At 45.5% G+C, this 18,389-nt stretch overlaps 1 protein-coding gene across 1 annotated transcript in view; it reads right to left on the bottom strand.

The window, feature by feature from the left end:
* The window catches only part of ANKIB1 (ankyrin repeat and IBR domain containing 1), a 240,471-nt gene that overhangs the window by 163,015 nt on the left and 59,067 nt on the right, over positions 1 to 18,389 (bottom strand). The window contains exon 2 of the mRNA XM_073629618.1: positions 14,488 to 14,750. Within this exon, the coding sequence (XP_073485719.1) occupies positions 14,488 to 14,675 (188 nt within the window). The 5' untranslated portion in view covers positions 14,676 to 14,750. The remainder of the gene's footprint in view (positions 1 to 14,487; positions 14,751 to 18,389) is intronic.

The following is an 18,389-nucleotide window of genomic DNA, read 5'->3' as shown; positions in this document are numbered from 1 at the left end:
AGCCTCTTTCTGAGATTTGCGTTTTACAAGTTAAAAACTGTTTTTTTTGCTAGAAAATTACTTAGAACCCCCAAACATTATACATTTTTTTTCTAACACCCTAGAGAATAAAACGGCGGTTGTTGCAATACTTTCTGTCACACCGTATCTGCGCAGCGGTCTTACAAGCGCACTTTTTTGGAAAAAAGACACTATTTTGAATTAAAAAATAAGACAACAGTAGAGTTAGCCCAATTTTTTTTAATATCCTGAAAGATAATGTTACACAGAGTAAATTGATACCCAACATGTGACGCTTCAAAATTGCACCCGATCGTGGAATGGCGACAAACTTTTACCCTTAAAAATCTCCATAGGCGACGTTTAAAAAAATTCTACAGGTTGCATGTTTTCTTTTCCAGTATTTTTATTCAGAATATTTTTCAGCAGATACAAAATTGACTTTATCTTTTCTTTTGTATAAAGTATTGAAACAATTAACAAGTCGTTTATAGGAAGGTTACACCACAAATTATTTCGTATTCCCATGAAGTTTTACGTTTCCTTGTCCTTAATTTGGGACTATATAATAAAGATCTCAACCAAAATAAAAGAAATATAAAATTTAAACCAAAGTAAAACATAGAAAGGAGGAACTTTCTCTAGTAGGCACAAAAAATGTACTTCACAAGTAATGTGGGGGAATCGCAGGGGGAGGATCCTCTCCCCTCTACCCTTCCGCTAGGTATAACCATCTAATTTGGCCCCTAAGTGAGCCCCGGGGCCTCAATTGGCCCATGAGTCCCCTGAGGCCCTTTGCAGCTGAGAGAAGAGAAAGAAAAAGAGAATAAGAGGGTGAAAAGTAGAGGATAGGAAAGAAAGAGAGGTGCACTCTGCCACTGGACCACTCCCATCTCATTATGTAGTTGAAAGATAGCTAATCCAGGGGTCCCATATTCTTTCAAACAAAGCCATTTTATCATTTAAAATTGCAGAAAGGCGTTCATTCACCATAATCCGTGACAATTTAGATTTTAGCAAATGAAAGGGAATCGCAGGTTGCATGTTTTAAGTGACAGAGGAGGTCTAGGGCTAGAATTATTGATTTCGCTCTACCGATCGCGGCGATACCTCACATGTGTGGTTTAAACACTGTTTTCATATGCGGGCGCTACACACGTATGCGTTCGCTTCTGCACGTGAGCTCGTCGTTTAAAAAATTCTACAGGTTGCATGTTTTAAGTGACAGCGGAGGTCTAGGGCTAGAATTATTGATCTCGCTTTACCGATCGCGGCGATACCTCACATGTGTGGTTTGGACACTGTTTTCATATCCGGGCGCTACTCACGTATGCGTTCGCTTCTGCACGCGAGCTCGTCGGGACGAGGCGCGTTTAAAACATTTTTTTTTTTTTTACACTGTTTTAAAAAAAATAAATAAAATTGCGTCACTTTTATTCCTATTACAAGGAATGTAAACATACCTTGTAATAGAAAAAAAGTATGACAGGACCTCTTAAATATGAGATCTGGGGTCAAAAAGACCTCATATCTCATATTTACACTAAAATGCAATAAAAAAAAAAATTAAAAAAAAATTGTCATTTAAAAAAATGAAAAAAAAAAATTGTCCCTTTAAGAGCTATGGGCGGAAGTGACGTCGCTTCTGCCCTGTAATGATATGAGACGGGGGGGGGGGGGGGCCATCTTCCCCTCACTTGTCTCCATGTCAGGCCACGAGAAGGACTAGATGGCCTCCGCCGCCGGCTCTGGTAAGCGGCGGAGGGCACCGGAGAGCGGCGGGAGGGGCCCTCTCCCGCCGCCGATAAAAGTGATCTTGCGGCGAGTCCGACGTAGATACCACTTTTTTCTTAACCCGAAACGCTCACTGAAGAAGAGGATACCAGGGTTATGGTAGCTAGCTGCTGCCATAACAACGATATCCTCCTTCAAAGTACCAACGTATATCTTCGTGAGCTGGTCCTGTTAAAGGGGTTGATTTACTAAAACTGGAGAGTGCAAAATCTGGTGCAGCTCTGCATAGAAACCAATCGGCTTTCAGGTTTTTTCCTCAAAACTTCTCCTCCGTCCCCCCCCCGCTGTCTTCTGGGAGACACACAGGTCCCAGAAGACAGCAGGGACCTGTGGGATCGTGCATGCGCAGTAGGGAACCAGGCTGTGAAGCCGCAATGCTTCACTTCCTGATTCCCTTACCGAAGATGGCGGTGCCTCCACCCGAGAGCTGAGGGACAAATCAGCTTCGGGTGACGACATCGCGGGCGCCCTGGACAGGTAAGTGTCCTTATTTTAAAAGTCAGCAGCTGCAGTATTTGTAGCTGCTGACTTTTAAAAAACAAGCTGAAGTTAGAAGCCGATTGGTTTCTATGCACAGCTACACCAGACTTTGCACTCCCTAGTTTTAGTAATCAACCCTTAAGTGTTTTGTTGCGGTATGTTAATGCACACTCCCTAATGTGCATTATGGCATGATTTAACATGCGCTACATTAAAATGCGCTTTAGGGCTCGTTTACACTTGGGTTGCCCTCTGAAGAGCAAACTATATATATCTCTAGCTATACACACACTATATTGTCAAAAGTATTGTGACACCTGCCTTTACATGCACATGAACTTTAATGGCATCCCAGTCTTAGACCATAGGGTTCAATATTGAGTTGGCCCACCTTTTGCAGCTATAACAGCTTCAACTCTTCTGGGAAGGCTGTCCACAAGGTTTAGTAGTGTGTCTATGGGAATGTTTGACCATTCTTCCAGAAGTGTATTTGTGAGGTCAGGCACTGATGTTGGAAGAGAAGGCCTGGCTCACAGTCTCCGCTCTAATTCATCCCAAAGGTGTTCTATTGGGTTGAGGTCAGGATTCTGTGCAGGCCAGTCAAGTTCCCCCAACCCAAACTCATCCATGTCTTTATGGACATTGCTTTGTGCACTGGTCCAAATCATTTGGTGGAGGGGGGATTATGGTGTGGGGGTGTTTTTTCAGGGGTTGGGCTTGGCCCCTTAGTTCCAGTGAAGGGAACTCTTAAGGCGTCAGCATACCAAGACATTTTGGACAAATTCATGCTCCTAACTTTGTGGGTGGATGAGCGAGTTTGGGGTGGAGGAACTTGACTGGTCTGCACACAAAGTCCTGACCTCAACCCGATAGAATACCTTTGGGATGAATTAGGAGACTGCGAGCCAGGCCTTCTCACCCAACATCAGTCAAACATTACCATAGACACACTCCTAAACCTTGTGGACAGCCTTCCCAGAAGAGCTGAAGCTGTTATAGCCACAAAAGGGTGGACCAACTCAATATTGAACACTACGGACTAAGACTTTGATGCCATTTAAGCGAAGTTCCACCCAAAAATGGAACTTCCGCTTTAAGTGTAGGTGACCCCCCGACATGCCACATTTGGCATGTCATTTTTTTGGGGGAGGAGCGGGTACCGTGTTTTTACAGGAACCGAGCTCCCACTGCCTCCCTGGCACCGCGGAGCCGGAAGGAAGATCACCTCTCCCCCCTCCCTTCTTTACATGCCATATGGTTATGGTATATGCGTTGTCAGTGTACTGAGCATTGTGCTGTACCATACAATGTGTTGGGTGCCAGTCACAGCGAATGGAACTACACCACATGCAAAGCAGGTGCATTGCCATGTGTTAAGGTAACGTGTCTTAACGTGTGCCTTACTACACCACACATTTGGGCCCTAAAAGCTGGAATTGGGCTTTAATTGGTTTCTAATAAGTTTCAGATTTTTAGGTAGAAGTCCCCTTAGATAAAAGAGAATGGCTATGAAATGGTCTCCAGCGTTAGTCAGGATGGGGATCATAGCGCGCCTCGTACTGACAGTTCACGTCAGCCCCCTCTTCACTCCACATTGAAGCAGATGGTAGGTAGGTGGGTGAATTCAGACCGCCTCTTTACACTGATATGAGCCGGCGAGTGACGGAGTCATGTCTGCCACAAAGCCGTGCTAAATTGAGGAACTTTATTTTGGTTAATCGGCACTGAAGCAGACTTTACAGCAAGTAATAAAACCGCAATGTTCCCTGGCAGCTCCATCCATCACACTTCTATAAATCTTCTATATATAAAAAAAAAAAAAAAAAGCTTCATATGACAGAACTGGGCTGGCAAGTCAGATTTTGGTGAGAGCACTAAAGGGAGTCTGTGAGGACATGGACGGGAGCAGTGTTAATTTCGTCAGAGAAAACATTTTCGTCAGCGGCAGGTTTCCAGTGACCCCACATTTTCATCAACTGACGAAAACTATGACCAAAATCAATTCCATTTTAGTCAACGAATGAAAGCGGAAAGAGGGAGGGACATTTATCCACTAGAACTTCTGGTTTTCTTGGAACTGTAAAGCCCATTCTTGCCCTCCCAGCAAACAAAGTAGCGACCATAGCGTGCTTAGCACTGTGCAGCATTACAGGCCCCCGCAGATGACCGTCCAGAGCACTGTGTAGCATTGCAGGCTTCATCAGACGACCATCCAGAGCACTGTGCATTACAGGCCTCCCGAGGGTCCTGACTCATGACCGTCCAGAGCACTGTGCATTACAGGCCTCCCGAGGGTCCTGACTCATGACCGTCCAGAGCACTGTGCATTACAGGCCTCCTCATACCACTCAGAGCACTGTGTAGCATTGCAGGCTTCATCAGACGACCATCCAGAGCATTGCGCATTACAGGCCTCCCGAGGGTCCTGACTCATGACCGTCCAGAGCACCTTATACAGCCCAGAGCACTGTGTAGCATTGCAGGCTTCATCAGACGACCATCCAGAGCACTGCGCATTACAGGCCTCCCGAGGGTCCTGACTCATGACCGTCCAGAGCACCTTATACAGCCCAGAGCACTGTGTAGCATTGCAGGCTTCATCAGACGACCATCCAGAGCACTGCGCATTACAGGCCTCCCGAGGGTCCTGACTCATGACCGTCCAGAGCACTGTGCATTACAGGCCTCCTCATACCACCCAGAGCACTGTGTAGCATTGCAGGCTTCATCAGACGACCATCCAGAGCACTGCACATTACAGGCCTCCCGAGGGTCCTGACTCATGACCATCCAGAGCACTGTGCATTACAGGCCTCCTCATACCACCCAGAGCACTGTGTATCATTACAGGCCTCCAGAGTCCCAACAGTCCCGACTGTCCAGAGGACCAGACCAGAGAACTGTGCATTACAGGCCTCCTCTGACCGTCCAGAGCACTGTGCATCACAGGCCTCCTCAGACCACACAGAGGCACAGAGCACTGTGTTGCATTACAGGCCTCCTCAGACCACCATCCAGTGCACTACGTAGCATTACAGGCCTCCTCAGACCACCGTCCAGAGCACTGTGCAGCATTACAGGCCTCCTAAGACCATCGTCCAGAGCACAATAAACCATTACAGGCCTCCTCAGACCATCGTCCAGAGCACAATGCAGCATTACAGGCCTCCTCAGAACACCACCCAGAACACTGTGCATTACAGGCCTCTCAGACCACCGTCCAGAGTATCTATGCAGTTTGTTCAAACCTTAATACCATAAATAAGAACACAAAATTATTATTTTTTTCACTCCAGGAGTATATACTGATACTGTTACGATTTATCTCAACACATTAGATTTTAGTTGACTAAAATGTACTGCAGATTTTAGTCGACTAAAACTGAAAAAATTCAGATGGTTAAAATGTGACTAAAATTAAAATGGCATTTTAGTCAAAAGACTGGGACTAAAACTAAATCAAAATTTGATGCCAAAATTAACACTGGATGGGAGCAATTACAGCTTGCTGACCTGAAACTAAACATTTCAGACTTTGCTGGGAGCATGCTGGTTCCAGATCTGTGAATGTAAACAGTGTTATGAATGAAAGCTGATATTTCAAAGCTGAACTCCAGGCAAACAAATGAAAGCAGTCCATATATATATACGCCGCCTCTACACTGAGAACGGAGCGATCAAAGACCGCTGATCACTCAGTTCTTGGAATTCAGTCTCCATTCAGGCTCTCTGGAGGCGCTGGGCTGTGGAGGGGGTAAGTGCGGCTGGGCTCAGGTTCTCAGAGCTGCTTTAAGAGGCTGAGCCAGCTGCCGTTCAGGCATCTGGGCGGATACCGACATTATTGTCAAGATCTCTCCAGAGCCAGAACTGGGGCTCTGTGACCTCAGCCAACAGAAGACTTTAGCCTGCTGTTGGCTGATTCTGGGTCACAGGAGTGCAAAACTAAGTGCACCTTGTGACCAACAGGAGAAGCATGGCCAAAAGAGCATTGGCCATACTTCTTCTTTAATGTGCACTAGTCTACCCAATATGGCCCTCCTGAATCAAACTAAGTTAGAAATCCCGTTCCTCCAAGCTACAAGTTCCCACAGCCGGTCTCGACCTATGCAGTGGGGGTTGACTTTCTCTGACATCAAGATCAATGCAGAGCCCATAACTGTGCATTGGAACGTCACTGCTGGAGCAGAGGATCGGGTAAGTAAAACCCATTTTACCATCTCCTAAATAAGCATTTAAAGGGCAAGTTCACCTTTAGTAACACGTTACATGTTGTTACACCCTTATTCAGGGTGTAACATGTTACTATGCAGCTGTCCCTAAAAAAATAAAAAAACGAATACAGTCATCACATCTAAGAATTGGTAAGCTGCAATATAATAAATGTTTGATTTTGAGTTTAATACTGCGTTTGAATTACAACATGTGTGGCAATTGAATATGCAATATTATTTTTCCAAGAAAGTGGAGTTGCCCTTTAAAATGAAAGGTAAAGAGTTTCAGGTTACTGCATAATTAATCACTTCAGTAAATGGGCACTTTCACCCCCTTCCTGCCCAGGCCAATTTTCACCTTTCAGCGCTCTCACACTTTGAATTACAATTGCGCGGAATTGTAACACTGTACCCATATGAAAGTTGTATTATTTTTTGAGACAGATCGCGCTTTCTTTATTCACCACTGGGGTTTTTATTGTTTGCTAAACAAACAACAAAAGGCCGAAAATTTTGAAAATAAAAAAGTTTTATTATAAAATTTTTTAAATAAGTAATTTCTTTTTCACTGATGGGCGCTGATGAGGCTGCACCGATGGGCGCTGATGAGGCTGCACCGATGGGCGCTGATGAGGCTGCACCGATGGGCGCTGATGAGGCTGCACCGATGGGCGCTGATGAGGCTGCACCGATGGGCGCTGATGAGGCTGCACCGATGAGGCTGCACCGATGGGCGCTGATGAGGCTGCACCGATGGGCGCTGATGAGGCTGCACCGATGGGCGCTGATGAGGCTGCACCGATGGGCGCTGATGAGGCTGCACCGATGGGCGCTGATGAGGCTGCACCGGCAATCCTTTCCCCACACAGACACAGCGTGTGAGGAAAGCACTGCCGATGACCGGCAAGTCTGTTTACATGTGATCAGCTGTGATTGGCCCTTTATCCCGATCTGTGATCAGCTGCGTCCAAAGGACGCAGCAGTGACAGAGTGCGCCGGATGTGCGCCTCGGAAGGCGTGCAGGGGGGCGGGGTTCTGGGAGAACGCCCTACCAGAACTAGATAATCGCGCTGTAGCCATCTTTTGGCTATTAAATCCACAAGCTAACATTTATTATATTGCAGCTTATCACTTCTAATGCCCCGTACACACGGTCAGATTTTCCGACGGAAAATGTGTGATAGGACCTTGTTGTCGGAAATTCCGACCGTGTGAAGGCTCCATCACACATTTTCCATCGGATTTTCCGACACACAAAGTTTGAGAGCAGGCTATAAAATTCAAAATCCGTTGTCGGAAATTCCGATCGTGTGTACACAAATCCGAAGCACAAAGTGCCACGCATGCTCAGAATAAATAAAGTAGGGCTGAAACAACTAATCGATTAATCGACAACTAATCGATTATGAAATTAATCGATTACTATTTTCATAATCGATTAATCGGCCAGTAACATAATGGGGTTAAAAATAATAAAATTAGCTCTTTATAGTACAAAAAGAGCAAATAATCGCTACTGTAAATATTACTTTCACAGTTCTACAGTAAAAAAATGAACCCCTTACAGTAGTGATTTGCTTTTTTTGTACTATAAAGGGCTCATTTTAGTTTTTTTTAACCCCATTATGTTACTAAACGTCTTAGACCTGGTTCACATCTTTGTGTTTTTTATGGGACACGTTCATATCTATGCTTTTTTTCAGCCGCTTCGTATTTGGAAAGGGTCAAGGACTTTTTTTTTTTTTTTTAACGCAAAACGGTGCTTTTTCGGTTCAATATACTTCAATGGAGAAGCTGCAGAAAAGCATGTAATGCGTTTTTGCAGCAATTTGTATTTTTTAATCTGCCCAACAACAAATTGGCCAAAAAACTGTATTTCTCTTCTAATAGTGTATACAGTATATCTCCTCTAATAGTGTATATACAGTATATCTCTGTCTGTTATTCTCAGAGTGGATTCAATATTTTGCTCCCTAACCATATAGTTGGTTGTTTATATTTACCACTGCATAGAGATATTTAAGAATAAATTGCTTTTTTTTTTAAACTTTAAATATTAACTAAATAAACACCACACTTTTTTTTTTAAGGTTATTAACCGATTAATCGATTAATCGAAACAATAATCGAGCAACTAATCGATTATGAAAATAATCGTTAGTTACAGCCCTAAAATAAAGAGATGAAAGCTATTGGCTACTGCCCCATTTATAGTCCCAACGTACGTGTTTTACGTCACCGCGTTCAGAATGATCGGATTTTCCGACAACTTTGTGTGACCGTGTGTATGCAAGACAAGTTTGAGCCAACATCCGTCGGAAAAAATCCTAGGATTTTGTTGTCGGAATGTCCGATCAATGTCCGACCGTGTGTACGGGGCATTAGATGTGATGGCTGTATTAGTTTCCTTTTTTTAGGCTCTCTTTCCATCGGATGTGCTGGATGTGGCCCTCTGCTTGCCTTTAACTGGCCCTTAGGGCACTATTCTTCCCACTGACACCAGCAAGGGGGCAATATTCCTCCTCCTGACACTAACAAGGGGGTACTATTCCTCCCACTGACACCAACAAGGGGGTACTATTCCTCCCACTGACACCAACAAGGGGGTACTATTCCTCCCACTGACACCAACAAGGGGGTACTATTCCTCCCACTGACACCAACAAGGGGGTACTATTCCTCCCACTGACACCAACAAGGGGGTACTATTCCTCCCACTGACACCAACAAGGGGGTACTATTCCTCCCACTGACACCAACAAGGGGGTACTATTCCTCCCACTGATACTAACAAGGGGGTACTATTCCTCCAACTGACACCAACAAGGGGGTACTATTCTTCCCACTGACACCAACAAGGGGGTACTATTCCTCCCACTGACACCAACAAGGGGGTACTATTCCTCCCACTGACACCAACAAGGGGGTACTATTCCTCCCACTGATACTAACAAGGGGGTACTATTCCTCCAACTGACACCAACAAGGGGGTACTATTCTTCCCACTGACACCAACAAGGGGCTACTATTCCTCCCACTGACACCAACAAGGGGCTACTATTCCTCCCACTGACACCAACAAGGGGGTACTATTCCTCCCACTGACACCAACAAGGGGGTACTATTCCTCTCACTGACACCAACAAGGGGGTACTATTCCTCCCACTGACACCAATAATGGGGCACTATTCCTCCCACTAACACTTATATGTGGGGCTCTATTCTACACCAATGTTTTGTTTTTTTACTCCCACAGACCATCAAGTCTATGGTATTGTTTACTGCCAACAATGCCAGGGCCACAGTCAGGCCCCCCTAAAGTCTAAAAGACCATAAACTGGTCCTTTGTTTAGACCAGGGATATGCAATTAGCGGACCTCCAGCTGCTGCAAAACTACAAGTCCCATCATGCCTCTGCCTCTGGGTGTCATGCTTGTGGCTGTCAGAGTCTTGCTAGGCCTCATGGGACTTGTAGTTCTGCAACAGCTGGAGGTCCGCTAATTGCATATCCCTGGTTTAGACAGTTTGGAGACCCCTGCTTTAAGTTTATTCAGCATTCAAAATCTGCTGTGTCACCATTTTCTCCAAAGCACAGCAGAGCTCCGGGTTCCCCTACAAGGTCTCCGAGGTTTGGAGAAGTAAATGCAAACACTTCAGCGGCAGAGAGACAGATTACATTAGCATATTATTCCGGCACAGCAGACATAAACCTGGCTTGCAAATGATGCTTCACGGATGGTACCAGACACGCCGACAACCGGCGACAACCTGATGTGATTATACTTTATAATTTATTAATCTGAAAAATATGAGTGGTGTGGAGTCACTGCAGCTCCGTTCCCATCGAATTGTCAGCCACGATCTTATTACGTCTTCCATGACAATATTCTCCCCCCCGTGCTTACATAAAAATGATTAGAAGAGATCTCGAAAACACAGAACCGCCGCTTTGTAGCGATAAACTGAACAACTGCGTACGGAGGAAATTAACAATTCACAGAGTCATGTCAGACCTTCAAAAGAAGCACACAGGGATCCTTTGCTGGGGAAAATATATATTTTGAAGAATAAATACACTTCTAACACACAGCTGCCTAATTCTATTTGGGTAAAGCAAGCAAGTTCATAAAGAGAACCTTTCATCTTCTTCCTTGCTCCTGCTGTCTCCTGAGAGATAGTCTGAGACCAATTCAAATAGAACTGTAGATAAAAGGCTCCTGTGTGACAGTCTAAACAGGTCCCATCCCTACTATGTGATGCACAAGCCTCATAAAAGAAAAAAAAAACTCTCTACCTTCCCTGACTGAGACAACTCATCATTGGGGTCTCACCCGCTCCCCCTCTCAGACACCGCAGCTCACATTGGAGACTTGTTCACACTAGCTTTGCTCACTGAAGAGGGATCCATGCTTGGATCTCTCTTCAGAGAGCATTTGACAGGCAGTGAGGAGGCGTTGTATTGCCGCCTCGCCACCTGCTTTAACACCTTGAACCCCGCACCAGCGCACCGCAACCGCACTTGCAGAGCTGCTCCATTTACTTGAATGGGTCGTATTTAGTAGGCATAGTGACAGGGGGTAAAATTCCTGCTCCACGGCTGCATTAATATATATTATTTTCTTTTCTATTCTAATCTTTTCTATTGGAATTCGACTTCATTCTATACGAAATTCGAATTTCAGATATAGAGGAGGATCGGGGCTGCTCTGTGCAAAACCACCGCACAGAGCAGGTAAGTATAACAGGTTTGTTATTTTTATAAAATTGCCTTTAATAGCACTTTAAAATGATCCCCTTCAGATTTCCATTAATATGACTGAACTGCCTGAATATATGGCGACTTTCTTGAACGAAATGTGAAAAAAAAAAAAAAAAAAAAAAAAAAAAAACTTTAATAATTTGAGTCAGGGATTGACAAAATAATATGGAATTTAGGAGCCAGTCTGGATTTTGTTTTTAGAAGCCGTCTCCATAGACAACAACTAAGAGCCCTTTCACACTGGGGGGGGCGGTGACGTCGGCGGTAAAGGGCCGCTATTGTAAGCGGCGCTTTACCGTCGGTATGCGGCCGCTAGCGGGGCGGTTTTACCCTCGCTAGCGGCCGAGAAATGGTAAAAAACCACCACAAAGCGCCTCTGCAGAGGCGCTTTGCCGGCGGTATAGCCGCGCCGTCCCATTGATTTCAATGGGCAGGAGCGGTGAAGGAGCGGTATACACTCCGCTCCTTCACCGCTCCGAAGATGCTGCTAGCAGGACTTTTTTTGCCGTCCTGCCAGCGCATCGCTCCAGTGTAAAAGCCCTCGGGGCTTTCACACTGGAATGAAAGTAGCGCCACTTTCGGGTCGGTTTGCAGGCGCTATTATTAGCGCAATAGCGCCTGCAAACCGCCCCAGTGTGAAAGGACCCTAAGGAAAACATCAAAAGTGAGGCGCTAGCTTATATGTTTTAACCATTGTATGTCAGAGACATTTTTTTTTTTGTACACATGCTTAAATGCACATTTTAGGCCTGAAGATTAAATTAACCCTCCCTACCCTCCAAACATTATATATTTTCTGATGCAGAGGCCCTGGAGAATAAAATGGTGGTAGTTACCATTTTATTTTATGTCACATGATACTAGCGCACATGTTCATCCAACCCATATTTCAGTAAAAATAAATAAATCAAAGTTAATTTAATTCAAACAACACATAATAACAACCAATTTTTTGGTACAATAAAAGATGAGGTGGCATTAAATAAATACCAGTAAGTAAAGATACAAAACACGTCACTGCAGCTTTCACATATATTTGCAAACATATGCAACTAAACCCTCTAGTTTTAACGTTAATGGTTAGACAGGGTCTGTTTTTTGGGTTTTTTTGCAGGTTAGTTGGTAAGTGTGCTGGAAAAGGTTGTTGTTTGTGATGTACATTGCGCTTCCATGTGTGCATTACTGCAAAGGTAGTTATAAATTGGGGTGGTTGCTATCTTTTTGCCATCAGCTGTCACATGACCCAGCTCTCTCCCAGCCTGTCTGCAAGGAAACATAAGCAGGAGGAGCTTCTAGTCCTCTGCTGCTGGTCACATGTTTAAAATAAAATAAAAAACAAACAGCCTTTGGAATACAGAGTAAAAATAAATAATTCATATTATTAAACTGTTTAAATCATCATGCAAATATATATTTGAAATCAAATCTTTATTATTTTTTGGCAATAACATGGTGTGGGTGGATTTCTGCCAGTCACAGGCTGCGTCATGTCCCTCCAGCCTGTGTCTTATAACAACAGGTAGGTGAAACCTCCAATCAAGATGTAATGTCCCACCCCCCTCCAGCCTGTGTCTTAGAATACAAGGGAAGTGAAGCCTCCATTAATCTACATTTAATATCCCACCCCCATTGAGTTTAGCTGGTTAGTGGGCATGGAGGAGGGAGGGAGCTGTCATTTACCACTGTGTATACACCCACAGGTGTGACTCTATAGTCACATGGGCTGCTCAAATGTGATAGGGAGGAAAAACTCAGCATAGAAACTCACTGAAAACTGAGCATGTGCAGAGCTGCCAACACCGCTCTGCAAAATCCTTAGTTGCATTGGGGACATGGACATGAGGGGGAGACAGAGAACAGCATAAAATGAAAACAAATCCCATTGTAAGACCCCTTTCACACTGTGCCGCCACCGGCGTCAGCGGTAAAGTGGCGTTATTTTTAGCGCCACTTTACCGAAGTTTTAGCAGCGCTATTCGGCCGCTAGCGGGGGGTTTTAACCCTCCCGCTAGCGGCCAAAAAGGGGTTAAATCCGCACCCAAACCACCGCCGGAGCGGCATTTTGCCGGCGGTATCGCTGCGCTGCCCCATTGATTTCAATGGGGAGCAGCGGTGGAGGAGCGGTGAGTTCACTGCCCCTAAGATGCTGCTGGCAGGACTTTTTCGATACCGCCGCGTTTTGCCGGCGGTATCGCTGCGCTGCCCCATTAATTTCAATGGGGAGCAGCGGTGGAGGAGCGGTGAGTTCACCGCCCCTTCACCGCTCCAAAGATGCTGCTGGCAGGACCTTTTCTGACGCCCTGCCAGCGCACCGCTCCAGTGTGAAAGCCCTCTGGCTCTCACACTGGAGTAAATGGAGCAGCTGTTTTAGGGCAGTTTGCAGGCGCTATTTTTAACGCTATAGCGCCTGCAAAGCGCTTTAGTGTGAAAGGGGTCTAACTGAGCGAGTATAAACAGCAGTTTTTTATTATGTGGGTTTAATGACACTTTAGGGAGACATCATGGGTCTAGTAGACCCTTAGGGGTTGATTTCCTAAAGACAAATAGACTGTGCAAGTGCAGTTGCGCATAGACAGAAATAGACATGCAAGGAATTTTTTTTTTAAAAAAGCACATGATTGGATGATGGAAGTCAGGAGAGCTTCTACTGATATACTAAGCTCTGGAGCAACTGCACTTGGCAAAGTGCACAGTCTATTTGCCTTTAGTAAATCCACCCCTTAGTGTCATCTATGGACCCCAAGGAAGTTATTCCAACAGTTTCTTGGGGGAAGGGGGAGTGGAACTGATTGGGTGCCTTTACAGCATGAATCACTTCCAACCTCTGACAGTTGGCTTGACAATAGTAAACACAGTCCCAAGCTGTCATACCAATCGGGAGTATGTAAGCATTTACTGCCAGCCACCATATATAAAGCAATCCTATAGAGAGGTGGTTGAAGTGCATTGGCTACCTGGCTCTTGGGATTTGCTGCTTTTAAGAACTAACCTGGAACAACTATGCCAGTTGTGGTCTTCCAGACCTGCAAGGATTGTTTCGGGTCAGTGACTTTGAGGCAGAAGGTCAGCAAAACAGTCAAGCAACTGCCATTTTCATAAGAAGGTCAGCAATGGCTGCCTCTTAGGTTCTGCCAGAAAAAGTTTGCTTTAGGTACAAAAAAAGAGGAACCAATTTCACCCATGCGATGAAAAGTAGACATGCAAATACGCAGACTATTGTACAAAGTCCAAGCAGCCACTGACCTGATCAGGCGTGTCATGCCATAACGAGAGGCATAGTGCAGCGGAGTGTTGTGTTGGTACGGCTCCCCGTAGGATGTGTTGGGGTCGAGGGACTCTTTCAGCTGTGGACTGCTCTCGTAGATTTGGTAAGCTAGGTGCTCATCCCCATTGATCAAGGCTTTGCGGAACTTTGTAGTGGCGTTTCCCATGGTAGTCTAGAGACCGGCACTTGTCTACCCTACGTTCAGCTTCTTGCCAAGATAATCCACAACATTCCATCCACCCTGCAAAACACACAAAAAAAAAAAGAAATAAATATTGTACAACGCAGAAAAAAAGACCTCTTCGAGAAACGCTCCTTCGCTCAGCCTTACGGTTTTAGAACACAAAGCAAAAAACTTCAATCAAACTTTAACCAACTTCTCAAGTGTAAAATTCTCCCCCCACCAGGCCAACGGGGCAGACGCAGCATTTCACAAACCTATAATTTGGACGTATCCAGGGAAAGGAGGACGGATCAAAGCCTTCCTGTCATCAAACTATACATAACCGCATGGAAACGTCTGAAACTTTGTGGATTTTTGATACGGTATTTGCCAGAGAGGGGGATTTAAGAAGGTGAAATCTCTTCCTCCCACTCTTTCAGTCCTACTGATGTTTAAAGGTCACGGATCCAGACAGCGCAGGTCACCGGCTGGAAGAACGGTCTGAAAATAGTTTTAATGTCTGGAATTCTTGATTTTTTTTTTTTTTAAAACGCAGAAATACTTTTGCTCTTCAAGGAAGAAATATTATCTCCAATAAATAAAGAAATAATAGCCGAGCAGAGGACAGCTGCAAAGAACATTTTAGTCAGGTGTGTCTGCATTTCAGATGGATGACTTACTCTACGGGTAAAGAGCTTAAATATTATACAGAATTTCAGAACAAACACATTACTTTAACCACTTGCCACCCGCTAACAATACTGCTAACGGACGGCACAGCAACGTACAGGCACATAGCAGTAAATGTACCAAGAAGTGAATTGCAAACAGGCAGCAAAGCCAGGCACAGCAAAGTACAGGTAAATCGCGTTTCACTTCCTGGTACGTTTACTGCTAGCGGGCGGCACAGCAATGTACAGGTACGTCATGATCCACTTCCTGGTACATTTACTGCTACCGGGCAGCACAGCCAGGTGTATCGTGATCCACTTCCTGGTACGTTTACTGTTAGCAGGCGGCACAGCAATGTACAGGTACTTCACAAACCACTTCCTGGAACGTTTACTGCCAGTGGGCGGCACAGCAACGTACAGGTACTTCACAAACCACTTCCTGGAACGTTTACTGCTAGCGGGCGGCACAGCAACGTACAGGTACTTCACAAACCACTTCCTAGTACAGCTACTGCTAGCAGGCGGCACAGCCAGGCTTATCAAAGTACAGGTACGTTGCTTTCTATTCCTGGTACATTTACTGCTAGCGTGTGGCACAGCCAGGCACAGCAATGTACAGGTACGTCATGATCCACTTCCTGGTACATTTACTGCTAACGGGCAGCACAGCCAGGTGTATTGTGATCCACTTCCTGGTACGTTTACTGCCAGCGGGTGGCACAGCAACGTACAGGTACTTCAGAATCCACTTCCTTGAACGTTTACTGCCAGTGGGCAGCAACAGCAACGTACAGGTACTTCACAAACCACTTCCTGGAACGATTACTGCCAGTGGGAGGCACAGCAACGTACAGGTACTTCACAATCCACTTCCTAGGACGTTTACTGCCAGTGGGCGGCACAGCAACATACAGGTACTTCACAAACCACTTCCTGGAACGTTTACTGCCAGTGGGTGGCACAGCAACGTACAGGTACTTCACAAACCACTTCCTAGTACAGCTACTGCTAGCAGGTGGCACAACCAGGCTTACCAAAGTACAGGTACATTGCTTTCTATTCCTAGTACATTTACTGCTAGCGTGTGGCACAGCCAGGCACAGCAATGTACAGGTACATCATGATCCACTTCCCTGTACATTTACTGCTAACGGGCAGCACAGCCAGGCATATCGTGATCCACTTCCTGGTACGTTTACTGTTAGCAGGCGGCACAGCAATGTACAGGTACTTCACAAACCACTTCCTGGAACGTTTACTGCCAGCGGGTGGCACAGCAACGTACAGGTACTTCACAAACCACTTCCTAGTACATCTACTGCTAGCAGGCGGCACAGCCAGGCTTACCAAAGTACAGGTACGTTGCTTTCTATTCCTGGTACATTTACTGCCAACGGGTGGCACAGCCAGGAACAGCAATGTACAGGTACATTGCCATCCTCTTCCTGGAACGTTTACTGCTAGCAGGCGGCACTGCAAAGTACAGTTACATCACAATCCACGTCCTGGTACTTTTACTGCTATCGGCGGCACAGCAACATACAGGTACATCATGATCAACTTCCTGAAACGTTTACTGCTAGCGGGTGGCACAGCAACGTACAGGTAAGTCGCGATCCACTTCCTAGTATATCTACTGCTAGCAGACGGGACAGCCAGGCTTACCAACATACAGGTATGTCGCGATCTACTTCCTGGTATATTTACTGCTAACTGGCGGCACAGCAACGTACAGGAATGTCGCTATCCACTTCCTGGTTTTCAGACATGCGTGTGCATGCGGCCTGCTGATCTGTGCTGTGACTGGAAACAGTACGAGTTTTTCAGCAGGTTACAGCCAATGATTTTGGCTGTATGCCTGATGATCAGCTGTGGCCAATCACAGCAAAGAGTAATGAATTTACAAACACACAGAACACCAAACGGCGATCTGGCTGTTTCTTCCCCATGAAATCAACTCTGATTTCAGGGAGAAAAGACAAAGAAAAGATAGCCAATTCCTGCGAGTAAATGCAGCACACATACACTTGTTAGGCACACAGTTAACCCCCCGATTGCCCTTCTGATTACGTCTGTAGTGTCATAAGTACAGTGCACAGCAGTGCTTGACAAGTTTGCTTTGAATCTAGGAGCCAGCTACTAATGTTAGGAGCCAGTTTTATTTTTTATTTTTTTTAAACTTTTGCCTAATGGGCTTTGTCACCCCATTACCGCCAAAGTCAATTTTCAGCTTTCAGCGCTGTCGCACTTTGAATGACAATTGCGTGGTCATGAAATGCTGTACCTATATGACATATGACAAATAGAGCTTTCTTTTGGTGTTATGTAATCTCCAGTAGGTTTATTTTTTGCTAAAAACATGAAAAAAAGACAGAAAATTTTGAAAAAACCTGTTACAACATTTTGTAATTAATTTTTTTTCCTTCATTAATGTGCAGCGACGAGGCTACACTGACGAGGCTGCACTGATGGGACACTGATGATGCTGCATTGATGATGGTTGATAGATGGTCACCCCAGCTGGGCATGAAGTAGCGGCTCTTGGGCTGCTCAGACCAGAGTTGCAGTCAGAGCCTGTCTGGGGGGGAACTGGAGCTGAGGGCAGGGGGATCCCCTGCAAGGTGGTGTCCAGCTTAGGGCCATTGCTGTGCCCTTTCAGAGCCGCTGGTTCCTTCTGTAGCGAGTCTCACTGGACAGCTCGATGTAGAACCGCAGCCAGCGGGAGGGAGGAGAGAGAGAGATACACAGAAAACACTTAATGCTAGGGGCTCCACCCCACCCGTCAGCTTTGCTCCTCCTCCGACCCGCCCCTCCTACCTCCTACCCTGTGAGCTGTCCAAGAAATTATGCTCTTTCCACTTCCGGATTATGGCCCCAACAGTGCTCACTGAAACATTCAGAAGTTTAGAAATCCTTCTGTAACTAATGCCATCAGAATGTTTGGCAACAATAAGGTTGGGAAGGTCTTACATAGTTACATGAGGTGAGGCTGAAAAAAAAGACACAATGTCCATCCTGTGTGAGAGCCCTTTGCTTTTACCCA

Source organism: Aquarana catesbeiana, linkage group LG05, assembly GCF_042186555.1.
Source record: "Aquarana catesbeiana isolate 2022-GZ linkage group LG05, ASM4218655v1, whole genome shotgun sequence".
In the NCBI taxonomy this organism is placed as follows: domain Eukaryota; kingdom Metazoa; phylum Chordata; class Amphibia; order Anura; family Ranidae; genus Aquarana; species Aquarana catesbeiana.
Note: the sequence above shows the minus strand (reverse complement) of the source record. Positions and strands in the feature narration are given on the sequence as shown.